Genomic DNA, 20,893 nt, shown 5'->3' with positions numbered 1-20,893 from the left:
TTGTTTATGCTATAGTTATCTGAAGAACTGTTCATATGTGATGTTAACAGCCTGTTGTTCTCTGTTTTATTGTTATTACTGTAACTTGTCTTTCAAGATAAAATGTCTGTTCCTGGTCTCTGATTTTATAAAATAAATTTCCCCAAAAAAGTCCAATACGAATTATATATGTTTTATTTCTTCTTCATTATGTATTTTTTGGCTGGTGCGACTTGTACTCCGGTGCGACCGAAAAATATGGTAACTTTGATCAAAAAGTATGTCAAGATTTTTTAGGGTTCATTCTAGGTAAGACAATGACAATTCACATCAATGTAACTTATACGTAACTTATTTGGTGGAGCATTCCAGGCAAAGCAACAACATCTCCATAGAGACCCTCCATCAGAAAAATTACACAGTCCAAGAATCACACATGTTTACTAAACCTTTCTGCTAAACAAAGCTACATAGCCCATTAGTTTTGCCCTTTGAGTGCATAGGACAAATGCTACCAACATTTAGCGGAAGAGATATGTTTAACAATGATATAAACTTAAGATATAAACTCTTCTCTGTACAGTAGTTTAGGAGGCAGGTGTGGCGTTCAGATAAGATGTCACTCAGCGCACTATCGACCCCTCCATCTTTAAGCGTCTTTTTCACAATCGTTTTAGAATGCTGTTGTGATTTGGGGAATGTGAGCTATGGCCACTACAGACAGGCGTCAAAGGAGTATGTGGGGCACTCTGCATGTTGTAACCGACGCTATGGCAACGCTCCCCGCCTTTAAAAATGTGACACGCGGTCAGCTTTTGATTATATCTTTCAAAATATGTTAGAAATGTTGATTTTGTAAATGATATGTTTCTAGAGTGAATACAATCGCTTCATTTCTATTGGCACAGTAGACTTTAGTGATGACTTTCGGCACTTTTGTGGGATCCGATTCTTTTGGATCTGTTTATTTCAAGGAGCCATTCAAAATATTGTCTCTTTTTATAATTATTTACGTGACAGAAGCCAACGGGAGAACTAATTTTATCACAGAGAGAAATGGCCAAAGCTAAAATCTGTATAAAATGGTTCAAACTGAGAGTGGGAGTGGGCTGTTACTGTTTGAAATGACACATAAACTAAATAAGTATCTCCACTTTAAAAAAAAAAAAAAAAAAAAAAGTCTCCAAGATAAATATTGAGCTCCAAAATACATTGTTCCAGATTTTATCACAAGATCAAGTCAGTGTTTGTTGGTTGAGTCTGTGTATTTAATAAAACCTGACATCTACAAGTATCTTCTGTCAAAATAAATGAACTAAAGAGATTTTTTTTTCATCTTGGCATAAAAATGGCACTATGCAAACAAACAGAGATAATAGCTGACGGCTGAACAAGACATAACCACAAGATTAGTGTGGGAATTCTGTGAAGTCAATCCTAAGCAAATACTGAAAATAGGACATATTTTTCCTCCTACTGATTGATTCAAAATTTTGATGTTATTTTGTCTTTAAAAACAAATAAAAAGGCTTCGATATTAATTACTTACACTTAAATTTGCACAGTGTAACTTTTCTGGTGTAAGGTCCGTCAAATGCTTTTCTCCATAGAGATGTTATTCCTTTGTCTGGAATGTTTCACAGTATGGTATTAAATAGAGTTGGGCGGTCTCCAAATTTTGATACCCTTGAACCTTCTCAGGATTTTACCGGGGTATACAGTATTACCATATTACCAAAATGTTTTAGTACGACTTTAGTAGGCTAAGAAGTCGCATCACTATACGGTCTATGCATATAAGCGACGTATAATCTCTGAAAAGTTTCACATGAACCATCTCCAACGCGATACACGCACAGAACAGACTCACCATCAGCCGCACATCCTCTGTCACAAAGAGAACACATATAATCCACTGAGTCATGTCCTTTAGTACAACAAAAATTGAACCGCATCAGCGCACAAGGAAAGAGTTGTTTTTATCAGCGCCTTACAGTTTATGCAAATGAGCCATGTGATTTTAAGTTTTGTTTCTGTAAAACGTAAACAAATGTGCACTTGAAGCCAAAATGCTGCCAAATAGCAAAAGTACTAGTACTTTTTGGGAGACCAAGACAACACTTGCTGTCTTGTCTTGGTCTCCCTCATGAGTGTCACGTGACAACAAAACAAAACTAATTGAACGTCATCTCCTCCCGCAGTTAAAAGAAACATTATAGATACTATTAGTGCAGCGGCTTCCTGGGGTCGTAGTTTGTGTGTATGCATGGAGGCTATTGTAAACTAATACGCTGAGATCCAGAATGCATTTTGTATATTTATTTCCAGACATACAGCTATCACAGCGCAGCAAAGAAGATGGATAGAACCAGTTGGAAAATAAAGGGTGAGAATAGAGGAAGAGTGGCGGTCATCAAAAATTACGGATACCCACCCTGGCCCTTCAGTCAAAACTGGGCAACAGGTAAGTGCACGCTTTTACATCCTTCCACAGACACACATGCACGCGCACCTGCCCGAGTGAGCCCTGCCCCCTCTGCACCAGAGCAATACACCCACACCCTCAACAACACAGTGCACCAATCCTGCCTCCTACAATTAGTTTTAAATCATGTTAGTATTAAACTGAAAATACAACCACACATTCATTTGTGCTGAGCAAACAAATTTAGGTATCAATAAATTATAATATTATATTAGGTCCTTATGCGTTGCAGATTTTTTTATTATGGTAATGAAACTAATACCGTTGCTACTTTTTGATACCGCAGGATACTGTAATACTGTATTACCACCCAACCCTAGTATTAAACCTTTCCATCTTCACAGAGACCAAACCAGATCAAGTTACAGGTTAAATCTGTGGAGAGGCGACCCCAGTCACAGTCAGAATGCCTGTTTTTCTAGGTATTTTTGAGCAAGAAACCCACCTGTAACTGAATAAATATAAAGTAGAGCTATACGTCAATGTTTAATGCAGGTAACGGACCCCCATCCAAAAAGTTAGACGATGGACTTATATGTTCCGCAATATGGCATTACACTTATTTAACTCTAGGGAGACAGCAGGTGACACAACAAGGCCAAGTTACATGTCAGATCTGTGGAGAAACGAGCACATTCACAGTAAGAATGCAAGTTTTTAAGTCAATAAAATCCATGTTATTGAGTAAATGCAAGAGGGGTATGTTTAATGGCATACCGGGACATTCCAGACAAAACAATAACATCTCCATGAAGACAAGCAGGTGGCGGACCCTTCACCAGTAAAGTTGCGCAGTGCACCTTTATATAATACATTACAAATGACTCAAAAAGATAAATTGCACATCCCTAACGACTCCTGAATCTTTCTTGCAAAAACAGAGATTGCCCATAGACATACAGACAACTGTCATCTATCTGAAATCCAGACATAAAAGTATGAGATGACATGAAAGTAACCTCACAGACTCAACCGCCAATCAAACTGACATATTCATCATGCATATAGCGTGTCTTACATTTCATTTCATTTGTGGATCTAGGCTATAATGTCTTGGCATGTTTAGTCCTATAGCTATTCCTGGTTTTACTTTGTGTCCAGTGTAGATATAAGTGGGTAGTTACATTTACATAACTTTTTTAAAGAAATGGTAATTTTCAATGTACTTTTCTAGCAGCATACTTTTACTCCTATACTTGAATTATATTTTTTATTGAAGTAACAGTGCTCATAATTGAGTAAAAGTTTTGTTTACTCCTCCTGCTGTCAGTAATTCTACAACTGACAAAAGCTTTATCTTGACTATATGAAATCATTTAAACATTTGTGTTTCTTGCACCTTTCTTTAGATATAATAGTTTTTCAATTTTTTTGTGTCTAAAATATCAGATCTTGTGCATTAATTTAGAATGTTTTGTCTTTCCAATTACATTAACTTTAAATTATATCAGATGTTATGTCTCGATTGTTACACTTTAAAGGTCCTATATTATGCAAAATTGACGCTTGTGAGCTTTACCATGTTATAATGTTGTCACCTCCTCACAAACATACCTGGAGTTTTGTTTCATTCACATGTTTGTGTAACTCTGCATTATTAGTCCACATCTCCAAAGCTCAAAATGCTCTGTGATGTCATGAAGCAGTAGTTTTCAAGTTAACAGTTACCTTTTACTTTTTGTAGAGACGGGCAATACCAGGGTTGAAATTATCCAAATGATTCTAGTGAAGATGTATGGAGCACTTCCTTTACCTTACCACATGACATCATAAGATGGAACAGGGTGAGAGGAGAAGAGGGTTTGTGTGTTAAACATGTGTGAATGAAACAAAACACAGCTCCAGGTCTATTTGTGATGAGGAAACAACATTGTAACATACAGTAGATCAGAAAAATGCCTAATATGAGCCCTTTAAGTTACTCTTGTTGTAGTAGTTCTTACTTGAGTACTTTCTTGAAACATTACTTTGAACTTTAACTTGAGTAATATTATTTTGAAGCAACGTTACTCTCACTTGAGTAAATTTTTGGTTACTAGACCCGTTATCATAATTACTATATCGACTTTGTTCAATATATGAACGCTCGGACAATACTATTATTTTGGTTCTCCATATTTATCGTGCATATATTTTCTTTGCAAACGTGGAGAGATCTTTGTTATTTTTGTTAATTTGTTAAGATTTGAGCTGTAGAGGGTTGAATAAGTCTCTTCTCTGACAAAATTATTGGTTCATTCTGTTGTTTATTTCTTGCAGATTAGATCTTTTAATGATACTGTCTATTTAAAATGGTTTACTAGAATTATGCTGCTTTATTTTAATTGAATGTTAGTGGCGCAAAGTAGTTTCAAAGTGTGTTATCATCATGGGTCTACTACTGTCTACCCACCTGTGTGTATATTATAGATACTACCTAATGCATTTTAAGTACATTCAAACATCCATCATGAGCTGTCTTAGTTTTAATGTGGGAAGATGACATAAGCCGTGAAGTATATCTGGATAGGCTCCATTAGCTCGCGTCAGTCTCTCTTCAGTCAGTACGAGGCCTGTGGCACCTGCGTATGGGCCAGTCCCGTCCTGTCTACTCTAAACTCTTTCTCAGAACTCCTGTGCTTTGAATTACAATCATCACCCACGGCAACGGGCCTCTCAGCCAAACTGTTTCACTCAATGGGCCAATTAGCAAAGGCCTCTGGGTAAAATGTGATATGGGATATGATAGAAGTGTGCATAGTAAAATGTCTGCTTTTATTTTTGGTTCTGTCAGAATAACATTTAGAGCACTATGTAACTTTCCTGGTTAATGGTCAGCCACCTGCTTGTCTTCATGGAGATGTTTTAGCTATACCTGCAATGTTCCACAGTTTGTCATTAAAGGTCCTATATTACGTAAAATGGACTCTTGTGAGCTTTAAGCCATGTGATAATGCTGTTACCTCATCAAAACATATCTGGAGTTTTGTTTTGTTTCATTCACACCTGTGTGAGTAACTTTTCACATAGTTGTATTTTTCAAGCTCAGCAGAAATGGGAAATTTCAGAGCTGAAATCATCCAAATGATTCTAGTGAAGATGTATGGAGTTTAAAAACACAGTGGAGCACTTCCTGACATCACAAAGTGGAACAGTGGAGTGCTTCCCAGCTTAGAGAAGAACTCAACATAAATATGCAGGGTTTGTGTGTTAAACATGTGTGGATGAAACAAAATACAACTCCAGGTCTGTTTGTGATGAGGAAACAACATTATAACATAAACCAGAGCCCACTGACCAGATGAGTTACATAGTGCACCTTTAAATCCCTCACCTAGGACCTGTTTGCCATGGGAGACCCTACCAGGGGCGTGATGCCCCGGGCAACATAGCTCCTAGGATCATTCGGGTACGCAAACTCCCCCCACCACGGAAATTTGGCAGTTCGGGGGGAGTAGCAGATGATGTTGTCCTGATGGCTCCATCAAACCAGGACCTTCAACATGCACTGGGGCGGTTTGCAGCTGAGTGTGAAGCGGCTGGGATGAAGATCAGCTCCTCCAAATCTGAGGCCATGGTTCTCGACCGAAAAAAGGTGGCTTGCCCTCTCCGTGTGGGTGGAGAGTCCTTGCCTCAAGTGGAGGAGTTCAAGTATCTCGGGGTCTTGTTCACGAGTGAGGGGAGGATGGAGCGTGAGATTGACAGGCGGATCGAGCAGCGTCGGCAGTGATGCAGTCGCTGTATCGGACCGTTGTGGTGAAGAGAGAGCTGAGTCGAAAGGCGAAGCTCTCGATTTACCGGTCAATCTACGTTCCTACCCTCACCTATGGTCATGAGCTTTGGGTAATGACTGAAAGGACAAGATCGCGGATACAAGCGGTCGAAATTAGTTTCCTCCGCAGGGTGGCTGGGCGCTCCCTTAAAGATAGGGTGAGGAGCTCAGTCACACAGGAGGAGCTCAGAGTAGAGCCGCTGCTCCTCCATGTTGAGAGGAGCCAATTGAGGTGGCTCGGGCATCTGTTTCGGATGCCTCCTGGACGCCTCCCTTGGGAGGTGTTCTGGGCATGTCCCACTGGGAGGAGGCCCCGGGGAAGACCCAGGACACGCTGGAGGGACTATGTCTCTCGGCTGGCATGGGAATGTCTCGGGATCCCCCTGGAAGAGCTGGAGGACGTGTGTGTGAAGAGAGAAGTCTGGGAGGCCCTCCTCAGACTGTTGCCCCCGCGACCCGACCTTGGATAAGCGGAAGAAAATGGATGGATGGATACAATTATATTTGGCCCACGAGCTCATATCAAATATGTATTAGAGCTGCCCGCCAGCTACAGATAGACTATAGAGACATTATTTATTTAAAATTGTGTTATTATTTTATATTATGCTTGTTCTAGATTAAATTTTTAAGCAAAACTATTATTAAACATTTATTTTAATAAGAAAAGGTTTAACATTACATACCTTGAAAGAAGAGAAAACATGCAGCTATTGCTGAAATTTTCAATAAATATTGAGTTTGGCCCACGACTTAGTCCCAGGTTTTACTTTTGGCCCAATGTGAATTTGAGTTTGACATCCCTGGTGTAAAGGCTGTGAGGAGGAAACTACATTTTTCAAATCCATTCATTCACATCCTGCTGCTCATCTGTGTGAGAGGTGGAGGGAGACTGGTCCAGAGTCTGTGCAAGGAACCAAACCCCTTTTAGCTGATACACAGTCACAGGACAGATTCAGTGAGACACAGGGGCACACAACTACAGCTCGACTGATATGAGTATTTTCATGGCCAATTCCAACTCTGATTGTTTATAATCCAGAGCAACTGATGGCTGAGGTGCTCTGCACATGTTTTTGAGCAGATGCGTAGGACCAATTTAATTAATTTCCAATTAATTTCCTCAACTTATGTAATTTAAATTTACAACAAACTCACACAGAGCTCTTTTATTTTGACCCATGACAGAACTGTGTAGTCAAATTTTGTTCAGAGTTAAACAAAGCTTTGTGTGTATTTTAGGTGGCAGATCGACCAAAACAAAATATCAGCCAATGCTGGAGATTTAAGGCTGATTTAAAGCCGATTGAGAGAGAAAGAGAGTGTGAGAGAGAGGGAGAGACTGACAAAGAGAGATTTCGGGGGAATTCTGTTCACACTGGCACCCACTTCTCGCACACTTTGGATGGAAAATTTTGTGCGTGTGCAGAACGATAGCACTGATGTGGATTAGACAGGACATGTGACCTCAGGGTGTAGGTCATATGATCCTGAGAAGCTGACAGATGAGTTGTAATTTCATAAACACTTTCAGCCAATTCAAGCATGAAGGTTATATCACATATTTAAAAGGTCTGCTTGGTCTACTGTATCTGAACAGGAGTAAGTAAGATCAATATGTATATGTCTTTAAAAACAACTACAGTGTAGTTATTGTGTGTGGTGTAGAGATACAAGAGCAACTGAGCTGTTTTCAGAACAAATGTGTATACTACACTCACAACAAATAATCTCCCTGTTAATGCAGGGTGGCTACAATATGCATTATGCTTGCTGGTGTTGAGGTTTAAAAATCCTGTATTACGCAAAATTGACTCTTGTGAGTTTTAAGCCATGTTACAATGCTGTTACCTAGTCAACAGCATTTTGTGTAGTAGAGATGAACAGTTACAGGGCTGAAATCATCTAAATGATTCTAGTGAAGGTGTAGTGAAGCACTTCCTGTATGACCACATGACATCACATGGTGTTTTCTGTTTGAGAGAATATTTGCAGGATTTAGGTGTTAAACATATGTGAATGAACCAAAACACGACTCCATGTTTTTGGTAAGGAAATAACATTGTAACATAAATCAGAAAACAGTGTAAATTAGGTGCATGCATTTATACGTAGAAACTCCACAGATGTTGAGCTCTCATTTGCAGAGAGAGTAGATTTACCAATATTGGTCCAGCACAAACACTGGGTAACACCTGACTGCTGACATACGCCCTGACACGGGCTCACTGCTTCTACAGCAGCAGTAGCCTCTCTATTCTACTACTGTACACTTGTTTTGACAAGGCATGTTTGCTAGAGTCATTACCTGTTCTGAACAACAAGCTCATATAATTAAACTATAAATCATAATAGTTTAATAAAGCTTTGATTATCTGCTCTGATCAGGTCCAAGAGCGCATGCCATAGAGCGCTGTCATGTGGAAGTGTCAGTGGCTGTGGGCAGACTGGCTCCAGGGCTGCGCTGATAACACAACTGTATCAGATAAATGCACAGGGGGTGGTGGCTGCAACAGGTTTGGCCCCAGATCCGAGAGATACATGCAAGCTTAGACCTGCTCTTTATGTAACCACGCTATCACATATATTTTAAGGAACTGTACCTGTATTTTTCTTGTTCATGTATTTGAGTACAGATGTATTGTATAAATGATATCTGCGTCTATATTATGATGTTTTCTGATCTATGTTATTATGTTGTTTCCTCATCACAAATATATCTGGAGTTGTGTTTTATTTCACTCACACGTTTACCACACAAAGCCTACATATTTATATAAGTATGTCATGTCATTATTAGTCTGTCAAAGCTCAAAATGCTCTGATCCATTTTGTGATGTCATGTGATACAGGAAGAGCTCAACTGCTAAAACTCCATACACCTTCACTAGAATTACTTGGATAATTTCAGCCCTGGGGTTTCCTATTTTTTACTAAACATAAGGGTTGTAGCTGTCATCAGTGGTAGAAAACAACCACTACACGACATCACAAAGTGAAACAGAGGATTTTGAGCTTTGGCACTAATAATGACATGACAGACTTGTATGAATGTAACAAAATGCAATTTCATGTATAATTTTGAGGTAACAACATTCTAACAAGTCTTTTAAAGCTCACAAGAGTCAAATTTGTGCAATTTTAGAACAAACAGTTGAGAATCAGGAGGTGCACGGTTAGCATGCTAGTTGTTGTTAGCATTACCGTGACCGGAAAAGTCTCTCTGGCCTCTGAAAGCTGCAAAACTTGTTTAGAAATTCATTGCAGTGAATACTTAAGACCGTCCAAATGCATTAGGTAAGGGAGGAAAAACTTTGAACTTCTGCAAACTGTTCAAACTAGTTCTGTTTTTCATGTTTTAAGAGAAAACATGACCAGCGCATGGCATACGGTAGTTTATAATGGGACCTCCTACGTGCCGGTATGCATTACATTAGAACTGAGCCCATTGAAATACATAAGCAGTGTATTTTGCCAGTATTGTTTCAGTGTGTAGTCAATGTGCTGCAGAGTAAACACAGCGATGGGAATGCAGACTTATCTCACTCCCATCTGCACTCGTCTGATACGAATCTACCTGTGATTGTCACAAGACTGCACATGTGAGCTAAGACAACACCTCCAGGCTCCAGTTACTCAAGTCAAGGTCAAAGGGTCACGCTGCCTAAGAGTGCAAAACAACAGCTTTTTGTGGAGTACTTATTTTAAATAGATAGTATAATATAATATGCATTGTTTGATCATTTTACAAGTAACAAAAATCTGATACAAAACAGTTTTCCATTTTAAACATTCTACATTCATTTCTAAGTTAAAATTATTAGAAAAACACTTTATAAACAATACATCAATGAAGCATGTAGACATAGGAGCTCCCTCTGCTGTCAGCAACAGGAATGAACAGTTGGAAAATAAACAAATCAAATTTCACCACAGAACAAATCCAGGGATGGCTTATGGGCATCAAAACTGTGCATGACTTTTTTTTTTTTTAACCTATGATGCAACAATCCAGGCGAAATACGAATGGATCATCTCAGAATCTCTAATAGATTAAACAACTACACGTATGTTTTTGACAAGGAGACAATCTTCCAGATAGAGAATATTGACAGATAAAGTGTATTATTGATGAAAATATGGAATTCTTTGCTCTATTTTAAATTAATAATACCACTGTTTTGTTAGAAAAGTGTCTTTTAGTATATGTTTTAGAGTCTATACAGTCCAGATTACAATTACATTTATCAAAATACAACTATGATTGTTTTTTGAATTTTAGTCAACTACAGTAATATCTGGACTATTGAATATAAGCCGGATCAACTAGATTTAACTTTTTTTTTTAAAAAAAAATTGTACATATATAGGCTGCACCTGAATATAAGTCGCAGGCGTTCATGTCTTCAAGAACATTTTCAATTTTCTGCCATCCGCTTTTATCGCCTCTGAAAGCTTTTGCCGTCTTTTTTGCATTAAGTCAGTTCGTCACGCTGCCATCGCCAAAATCTCACCATCGACTCACTGATGCCGAGCTCACGTGCAGTGGCTCTATTTCCTTCGACGACAGCCACATCAATCGATTTTAACTTAAAAGCTGCATCAAATGCATTTCTTTGTGTATTTTTCATAAGGTGTGTGTGCATATCTGCTGTGTTGAAAACCATACCAACCATAGACCGTATAAATGAATGGACAATGTACCAAACAATAATCCGTCCATATATTAGCCACATCACTGTATAAACCGCACTTTTCAAAGTGTGAGAAAAAGTCACAATTTATATGTTTACATCTTCTAAATACTACACTATTTTCTGATCTGTTATAATGCTGTTTCCTCATCAAAAACATACCGAGAGTTGTTTTGTTTCATTTACATGTTTAATACACAAACCCTGCAGATTTAGGTTGAGCTCTTGTCTCCAACAGAAAACACTCCACAGAAAACACATTCCACCTTGTGATGTCAGGTGGTAATACAGGAAGTGTTCTGCTCCATACACCTTCACTAGAATTACTTTGAGCTTTGGAGATGTAGACAGACTAATCATAAAGGTCATTCAAACGTGTGTAAATGAAGAAAAATACAACTCTGAGTATGTGTTTGACGAGGTAACTACATTCTAACATGGCTTAAAGCTCACAAGAGTCAATTTTGGGTAATATATGACCTTTAACAGCTGCAGCCCTTCCGAATAGTACAAGACAAGGTTGCCATTGTGCAAACATTAGGCTATACACAACACATAAATCTTGCTTGCTTGCTTAACACAACTTTTCAGACATTACAAGAAAGTTTATCGTTTTTACTAGCGGCTCCACAGTTCAAAGCCAAGTTCACAAAAGTTCAATTCCAAATCCATCATGTGAAAGAATGCACCCATAGCACCCGTATCTCTTTAAGGTGGGGAAACGGGTGACCCTCAGCTAGACAGGGGCCCCTCCAGTCTGTCACGAAAACCTCAAGGACCAAATCAGTCACATTCACAAACTGTCACTCACGACTGGCTCCGGGACAGGTGGGGGCACTGCAGGAATGTTTTTTAGGGGTGCAGACGTGTTTCCACAAAGGATCAGAAAGACTACAGTGAAAAAGTAGATCCGGTCTGTCCTCTTCACCCCACCATGTTATTATTGAAAGGGTCACGCGCTGCTGCATCACACTGGTGCGGAGGTGAGGGCTGCTCCGATATCCAAACATCCACTGAAGAGGACGGAGTATCATCTTAAGTGCTATTATAAGTGTTATTTTAATGCATGTTTTAAATGCCTGTAATACTGATGTCATTTAATGTTAAAGTGTATTATGTAACTTTTATTAGGCTCTTCATTATGGAAAAAGCATTAAAATATGATAAATCGATATTGATATTTTAGTGTTTGCTCAGAGAAGGAAACTCATTTTATGCAATACATTTGTCATATTCACTGTTTTGATAATTAAAAACGGTTAAACTGCGTATGTCCCTTAGTACTTGTACATATTGAGCTCGTATATGCTATGAATGTATAAGAAATGACCAGTGTGACAGTTTTAAGTGTTCTTTTATAACTGTACTAAAGAAGATAATCATTCATCATCCTTTTTTGTTTAGTTTTTTCCTTTTTTTGTGAAAATTCTTTTGCTTGGCCTGGTGGGGTCACATGTTTGTTTCCATGGAGATAAAAAAAAAAGTTTAAAGGACACTTATTATACATTCTTGTGACTTTATTTCTCTTTTAAACATGCTTTTCACTTCAGGATAATTATTTCACATCACAACTTTTTGAAATTTTGTATAAACTACACATCAGCAGCAGAGTTACACATGACGAGTAGCATAACAAACAGATGAATCCCTCAGGCCAAGTGAATGCTCTGCTAATAGAGTCATACATTCTTAGTGAACATAATTTGGCAGACCGCAACAGGTCTAGTAATGGTTTATAAACTTGAAACCTGTGCTGGAGAAGTCCATATTTTTTACCTGTGACACAACAATCCAAGCAAAATGCCAAGTGAATATTTTTATGTTTTCAGATTGACTCAGATTTTGATAATGGGTTCAACCATATATTGTTGTACATATATTGGTTAAATGCTCAAAAGCTTCAATTTTGCATACTATGTGTGTAAAGCAATGACATCTCTGCAGGGACAAGAAAGAGATGGAGCCTTCCCCAGAAAAGTGAAATAGTGCACCTTTAAATAATATTGCAAGTTTGTGAATATAAATGCAGTGTATTTAATGAGTGCATAAAGAAGTCATCCATCAGTAGTCTGGATAGGGAAATACCAGAGTAGAGTGTGGTACAGAGTTTACCTGCAGGCCAGAATAACTAACTACACTCTGACAGCTGCACGGAGCCTAACTGTCAACAGAAGAAGCGGGTTAAGCTAACAAGGAGGCAAGGAAGGGGAGAGAGAGGGATGCTTGTGGTGTGGTGTCCATTGGTGTTGACTTACAGTAGAGGGCAATGTTTGTCCAGACAACACAGCAGCTGCAGTTGTACCTCTGCATCACTCTATTTTCTCATCTATGTTATAATGCTGTTTCCTCATCACAAACAAACCTGGAGTTGTGTTTTGTCTAACACACAAACCCATCTCTCAAACAGAAAACACTCTGTTCTGTGATGTCTTGTGGTAATAGAGGAAGTGCTCCACTGTGTTTTTCAACTTCATACACCTTCACTAGATTCATTTAGTTAATTTCAGCCCTGAAAATGCCAATCTTTACTAAACAAAAGGTAAAATGTAGCTGGTAACTTGAAAACTACCGCATCATGATGTGATGTAGTCAGACCAACAATAAAGGACCACTCAAACATGTGTGATTGGTCATTGATTATGTGTGTCCAGAAACTTGTTCATTTCATGCGGATAGGCCCAGTGATTCCAGAGATACTAACCATACACCAAGAGAACAATTCTGCACTCTGACAGTTAAACAGCAAATTCCACCTTATAATTCTCAACTGCCCTCCAGCTCAATTATAAAGTGCAGATGACAGGTTTTTATGTTTTTCTTATTACTTGTTTTATGGGATGGTAGCTGTAGTAGATATGTATCATAGTTTTACATCAGCTAGGTGGCAGTTTATGGAAAAAAGCTGAAAAGTACAAAAATTCCTGAAATAATGTTGAATTCTAAACATAATACCTCTTACTATGTCATAAAATCAATCCGTCAGTCATGGAAAATTCCATCCAAAATGCACACCTTCATCAAGTTATGTTTAACTAGCTCAATCATTACTATTGTGCCATGGGTGTCCACTGCACGATTTTAGCCATTTGCAACAAAAGATTTCTGATCATGAAGAAAATCTTGAGTTGTAACTAAAAGTTGTAGATCTCAGAGTAAGACTGGTACAAACCATCATACGACCAAAGGTGAGCTGTGACTGATATCATGACTGCGTGACTCCTGATGCTAGCCTGATTCATCAGCCGGTTTCACTTCATAGAAACCATCTGACCTCGCAGCGTTAGACTTCGTTCGTGCGACAGTAGGCGGGTACACTTTTTATCATTTAACCAATCGCTGCTATTTGGTTGTGACATATGTAATGCACTGCTAACAGGGCTAACTGGTATGTTAAGCTTTTCCCAAACCCCGTAGGAAGAAGGGCAATAACGTCTTTCCCTTAATAAAATTCACCAAACATTCTCTTTATTCCGGCTTTAAATCCTCGATCTCGGGAATTGTTGACAACACTAAATATATGGCTTTTCGCTGATTGGCTGATGCCCGAACTTGCCCTTCTGGGGTTTTTTGCGAACCGTCTATTGTATTTTGATTCCTGACCTAGTTGCTGGAGAGAAATTAAATTGAGCAGAGGCACTAGGCGACGCCAGCCTGGCTATCCTGAAGCTGCATCTGTGATCAATCAGGTAAACACAAGCACTCCTCAGTAAGTAGAAGAACTCTGCCATGAACAGGACCATCTCTCCAAGATTCCCTTTTATTTATGAACTTTTATAAATGGGAAAACACCGGTAGCATATCACTCTAGCCTCAGCAAACTGGTACAGTTAATTCATTGTAGCCATGGCTGATCATGTGCAGCCCATGTCCAACTGGGAAACAAATATATAAACTTCACCAAAACCTAAAACTTTATCTTGAATTTACAGTTTCAGTGAAAAGAGCGCTCTAACCTGTCATTGAGATTCTAGTATCTTGTGCCATGTTGTGTTGATGCCATGTGAACATAACTTCTAGGCTTATACAAATCACCATCACAACAATCTCTCACTGTAAAAAAAATCTTGCTCTGAATTGGCTGCCTGAAATCCTGCAGCCTCCCCTTTTAGGCCACTTCTCCCCGAGGACAGTTCTCCGTTGTCCCCATAGGTGTTTGGGTGAATGCTAATTGCTGAGCACAAAGAGCTGCATTGATGTCTCTGGACAATGGGGAGGCGGCGCGGGCACAAGCTGAGCGCTGCTATTATTTTATGTGTATTCCGCATTGCCCACTGTTTGTGTGACCGCTGGCTCTTGTCACTGCTCACAATACCGCCCTTGTGCCCGGTAGCTGTGCTGGAAACTGGAGCTTCCTCTCCCCGTTGGCCCCCAGCGCGGTGAGGGTGCTGTGTGGGCGCTGTGCGGGTGCGGGTGCTGCACGGGCACAGGCGGGCACGGCTCAATGCTCCCTACAGTGCGGGTTGGCAATGGTGTTCTGGGAAAGGGCAGAATACAGAGACTTGTTGTGTGTCAGGCTTATAAGGATGGTCACTGTATCGTACAATATGCTGCAGAGGGGAGGCGGGGGTCTATACAGAAAAGAACAAATGTGAAAAGTTGTGAAAAAGGAGTAAAAAAAATTAACTGAAGATCACGTGAGTTTACTATTAATTGCAATGTTACAAGATTAAGGTACACTACACTGTCTCCATAGGGAATTTTGTCGCTGGGGAAAACCTGTCAGGGTCAATTGGCATCGCAGCTTGGTACTCAAAGACCCATCTTCAGATCTTGAACTAGTCTTAGTCAGGACTACGTTAGCTGGAGGATTTGATCTATTATGCATGTTTTGGGTTAAAGGGGGACGGGAGTGCCCAGAGGAAACCCACCCACACAGGGAGACACTCGCAAACTCTGCACAAAAAGGCCTGGGCGGTCTGGAAGTTGAATCCAGAAGCTTCTTGCTGTGAGTCACCATTCCTCCAAACAATCTGACCAAAGAAAGCTAAAAAAAAAAAAAAAAATCGTCGAGCATTTCTGTGTAAGTAAATGCATGAGTTTGTTTTTTTAGGTAACACTTCTTTGTATGAATAATTCTGCCAAGAAAAAATGACTATGAGACTAAAAATGCTTTATAATTACCTACACACATACAGCAGTCTTCAGTTTTTGATAATATCTGTATTGTGGGATAAAACGAATTTTACTTTATTAAAAAATAGTAAAGAACCTTTGCTGCTGACTTTAGTTTTTCTTCAAATTTTGCAGCAATCTAATAAAATTAAAAAATTTAACTATTTATAAATAAACTTGGAAGCATGAAAGGACAGGCCTGTCTAATATAAAGTCGCTTCTCTGGTGCAAGTCAAATCCATAGGTTTCAAAATAATGAAAAATCAGGATTGTTACTCAAAATAGTGTTCATTTGAATAGTGAGAAGTCTTCAAAATGTCAGCTATGAAATAAAAGTCTACATGAATTTTATCTGTTACAAAATGCACAATAAAAAGACAGCAGTGGGACGGTAGAGAAATTTCCATGTTGTTTACAAGCGGTGCACCGTCTGACCCAGAGCAGGGGCAGTGAACAGAGGGCGTGGGGCAGTGAGAGACTGACAGATGATGGTCCTGGGTCAAGACACAAAAAATTGTTTCTACTTCAAGTTCTCGTTAAAATGAGGGCCCACACAAGAGGATGTTATAAGGATTCTTCAAAAGACAAAAGCCTCCAATGAACTGTGCAGGTAATACTATTTTTAAAAGTCATATTTTTGGTGTAAAACTGGTGTAAAGTTGTGTTTCTTACAGTAGCGGAACATCCCCTCCTACAATGTGGTCCGCTGGGATCTGTTTTCTTCTGATTTCAAGCTGGTTGTGGGCCATATCTGCACCTCTAGAAACAGGTACAGTGATCTACAATGTTTACACAGCAGAAAAAAACAGCTCTGTTCAAAGTACATAACTGCTCTTATTATTTCTACTGTATTTTGAATCAGACTGGGAGCATATCATGTAGTACTTTTTCATTAATCTGACTGTGGTTACCTATAGAACAAAAACGAACTAAAGCGTGTGAAGTGTGGAATGTGATACTGTATACTGTACAGTACACATAGTTATTTCGAAAGTGATGCATTTCAAAGTTCACAAACCTGTTTTAATGGTTGATGAGAGATTGCACTGTGCTGGGAGAGATTGTCTACATTTACTACATAAAATTCCAATTTACAGTATTTAGCCTTAGACAAACTTTATTGATTTGTAATTATTTGGACACAGAAGCTCACACATCACAATATACTATAATAACAAATAGCAAAAATATCATTTGTAAAAATAAATTCAAAATAATCACGATTTTCAATTGTAATTTTGTACATGATTTTATGGACTTATGTGCTCTTTGTATCATTGCTCTTATTTTACAGCTGTTAGGGTTTAATGGAGGAGGTTCCTTCCTTATGGCCTCTGAAAATACTCTTGGTCGCTGTCGAATGTTCCACAGTATGGTTTTTACTTTGTTCTGTATCTATCTTTCAGTCATTTGATTACAGACATTATTATTGGCAGAAATACTTGGTTTCCATAGTTATGGCTAAGTGTTATGCCATTCGGTGGAGCATTCCAGACAAAACAACAACACCTTGGCTCTCCACCTAAAAACTCACACAGGAAGTCTTTAGTAAACACAAACAAAAATGTAACTTTAAACTCCCTCACTTGCTTTCAGAAACTAAAGAACTGCAGTACCTCATTGAGCCCCCTGTATATGCTGAAGTCACGGGTCGAAGAGGGGACAATGTCACTTTACCATGTTTACTGAAAAATAAGCCTAAACATTACAAAGTGAAATGGACTAAACTGGACCCGGAGGCGATGGGGGTACAGAATGTGGTCATGATGCTCAGTGCTCAGGGATACAAACCCTACGGACGTCTGGGACCACGCGCCACTCCCAGGAATGCCCACGCCATGGACGTGTCTATACAACTCCACCTCCTAGCGCTGGAGGACGGAGGCAGGTACCGCTGTGAGCTCATCGACGGCATAGAGGATGAGAATGTGGTCATCACTTTGAGTATAGAAGGTCAGTGGCAATGGAAACTGTGGTAAAGAGCTTTTAGTGTGGATAAGACTATACTGAACAACACTTAAGACAAGACCTGAACATTAGAAGGCCAGACTAAAGCTTGATGAAGAGTTTAGGAGATCATGGTTCAGACTAGGGCTGCACAAATTAAACGAAATTATAAATTCACAATTTGAGTTGCCACCAATATATTGCAATGGCTGCACTTTTTAAATGACAGAATGTCGTCAGCAAAGAACTAACTATCCAGTCTTTATAGTAAAGTCTTATGCTACGTTCAAACCATGGCGCCAAAATCGTGCCTCTAGTTAGACTTTTGCATTTGAGGGCAGATGTTAGAAACATGCTGACACACCATGAACTATATCAAAAGTTCAGATTTTAAGACTCTGGCGTTTGAAGCCTGGAGCATGAACTCTCAAGATGCTTGAAATGTGTTTGACACAAGATGGCATCCCCATAGACTTTCATAAACTGAACCTATAAACATGTTCTGAAATAAATGGAATTCTTATATTAGTTTATCAGTTCATATCAGTCATCAGTCCATAGATTACTGTAGAATTTAGGGGGACAAAAACAAAACTATCATGGGTCAAGGCAGAAACCAAACAACACTAACTTAGAGATGAGACAGTTTTGGATTCAGGACCAAGTGAAAACAAAAGCTGTCATAGACCAAGACCAGGTAACTATGCACGCTTATAGGCCAGAAAACAATAGAAATAATGCATAATAAACAGGATAAAAGAAAGAGATCCTAATACTGCCCTGATAACTTGCTGCTTTCAGGATTAGTGTTTCCATATCAGAGTAAACACGGCCGATACAGATTCACTTACCATGAGGCAAAGGAAGCGTGTGCGGAGAATGACGCGACTTTAGCTACGTTCGACCAGCTCTACAGAGGTACCTCAACATTATATTAACACTAACTGACATTTCTCAATAAATGGTAAAACTATTATGTTATGAATACCAGCCTGGACAAAGGGCTTGGACTGGTGTAATGCTGGTTGGCTCCACGACGGCACAGCACAGTACCCGATCATCCAGCCCAGAGCGGTCTGTGGAGGGGGGCTGCAGCCGGGCATACGCAGCTATGGTCCCAAGGACAAGAAGAGAGATCATTTTGATGCTTTCTGCTTCACCTCGTTGGCGCCTGGTGAGTTGTTTTTAGATTTGTACCCTGTTCATTTCTTATGGGGGCCACTGCCTCGATTGGTTTCATTTGGCTTCATTTGGGTGGAGCCAAATGCTATGGGTGAGGGTGACATCACACTCCCTTAGTCCAGTTTTTTATACAGTATATGCCTAAACCTAAGCACATGTAGGCAGTCATGAATCAGTGCTAGTGCAGCCTCTACAGCTCAGTAAGTGTATTCTGGAGGTTCTGAGCTTTCACATGAGGCATGACTATATAATGAAAAAAATGGAAAAACTTGTATGTGTTCTCTTTATGCAGGTTAAGGCACTGGCAACCCACGTTTAGATATGATAATAGTATATTTTTAAAACTACAAACTTCCTTTGAATAAGTGTAAGATTTGTACTTTTTCTTCCCTAGGATCTGTCTTCTATGTGCGTGGTGCCTTCTCCTATGAGCAGGCACAGTTGGCTTGTACAAAGGTAGGAGCAGAGCTAGCTGCAGTTGGACAGTTATACTCTGCCTGGCATTTCCACCAGTACGACCGGTGCGATGGAGGCTGGCTGAGAGACGGCAGTGTGCGCTTCCCCATCAGTAACCCCAGGAGGCGCTGTGGAGGGGTATCAGAGGCGGGGGTCCGTTCATTTGGATTTCCAGATAAAAAGGCTCACCTCTATGGAGCTTACTGTTATAGGTAACGAGTGGGTAACTATGATGTGGGTCTAAATCATACTATTGCTGCTTTAATTTATTTGTTTTATGACTCTGTTTGGGACTGTAAGTATTTATATAATGATATGACTATTTTCTGTGTCTTCATTTGTGAATTTAATAGATACTGTAAATACAACTAAAGGTGCTTGCATTTATCCATGTTATTATTCTACAAGATGACAAGAAATGTCATATATAATAATTTATTATAGTGTAAAAGATATTATGAAAATGTATTTCATAGATGACACATGACCTAACCTTTTTACTGCTAATAAATCATCTACTACAACATTCAGTTGGGTCTATCCATTATGTTGAAATTACGATGCCAGAAAATACGAGTTTTGAGATTTCCCATGCCCAAGTGTTTCATTTGGATAAATGCCTACATTTTAAAGAAACAGTATGGGGCCTGCGTGATTTTAAAGGGGTATCACAATCACTAGTGAACCTGGATTACCAGTACCTAAATCTGCAGATAGAGGCACTCACTGAGCTGCAGAGGCTGCACTAGCACTGATTAATGGCTGACTGCAGGCACTGGGGATTAAGTAGAGAGGATTCAGATCAGAGGGAGTCCTTTCAGGTTTACACCAACTGGATTTCAACACTGAAACTGGCAACCCAAATGAGACACTGACAGACTATTGTAGCTACTGCTGCCCTGGGGCAGACTGATGGAAGTGAGGATGCCAATCTGTGCCATCGGCCTCTCTGACCACCACCAACACTTATACACATCCCACTTTCATACTAGGCAATGTGGGTAAACAACTGTTTTTGCCACTGGCGCCCCACTGTGGTACCCAATATTCCCAGCGGTCTCCCATCCAAGTACTAATGTAATAAATGTTAAATAAACAGCAGGCAGAGGGGAGCATTTTTATTATTGAAAAGTGTCAGAATGCAGATAAAAACTATCTAAAGTGAACATATGAGTCACAGGATAAAAGTGTTTGCAGTTTAAATGTGGTAATGTACAACGTGCAAAATATACAGTTTAGGTATTCCCTTATTCCAACTTCAGCTTTACTGCCTCATAACAGCACTTA

The 20,893-nt window shown here is 39.4% G+C and overlaps 1 protein-coding gene across 1 annotated transcript; it reads left to right on the top strand.

Moving 5' to 3' along the window:
• The first annotated feature begins 9,585 nt into the window (after nucleotides 1–9,585).
• On the top strand, nucleotides 9,586–19,822 carry hapln2 (hyaluronan and proteoglycan link protein 2). Its single transcript, XM_055163436.1, has 6 exons — nucleotides 9,586–9,636; nucleotides 17,316–17,391; nucleotides 17,618–17,974; nucleotides 18,770–18,886; nucleotides 18,960–19,142; nucleotides 19,545–19,822. The coding sequence occupies exons 1-6, from the start codon at nucleotides 9,586–9,588 to the stop codon at nucleotides 19,820–19,822; spliced, it is 1,062 nt and encodes a 353-aa protein (XP_055019411.1).
• The last annotated feature ends 1,071 nt before the right edge of the window (nucleotides 19,823–20,893 follow it).

Source organism: Boleophthalmus pectinirostris, unplaced genomic scaffold (genome assembly GCF_026225935.1).
Source record: "Boleophthalmus pectinirostris isolate CB_2022bp ecotype Guang Dong unplaced genomic scaffold, ASM2622593v1 HiC_scaffold_6, whole genome shotgun sequence".
NCBI classification, from domain to species: domain Eukaryota; kingdom Metazoa; phylum Chordata; class Actinopteri; order Gobiiformes; family Gobiidae; genus Boleophthalmus; species Boleophthalmus pectinirostris.
Note: the sequence above shows the minus strand (reverse complement) of the source record. Positions and strands in the feature narration are given on the sequence as shown.

Bases quoted from the DNA above. Each gene is read 5' to 3' on its own strand.
- hapln2 (XM_055163436.1), top strand. From the start codon at position 9,586: ATGACCAGCGCATGGCATACGGTAGTTTATAATGGGACCTCCTACGTG. The intron at 17,975-18,769 runs GTCAGTGGCAAT...TGCTGCTTTCAG, and splicing joins CATCACTTTGAGTATAGAAG to GATTAGTGTTTCCATATCAG. The intron at 18,887-18,959 runs GTACCTCAACAT...TATGAATACCAG, and splicing joins GTTCGACCAGCTCTACAGAG to CCTGGACAAAGGGCTTGGAC.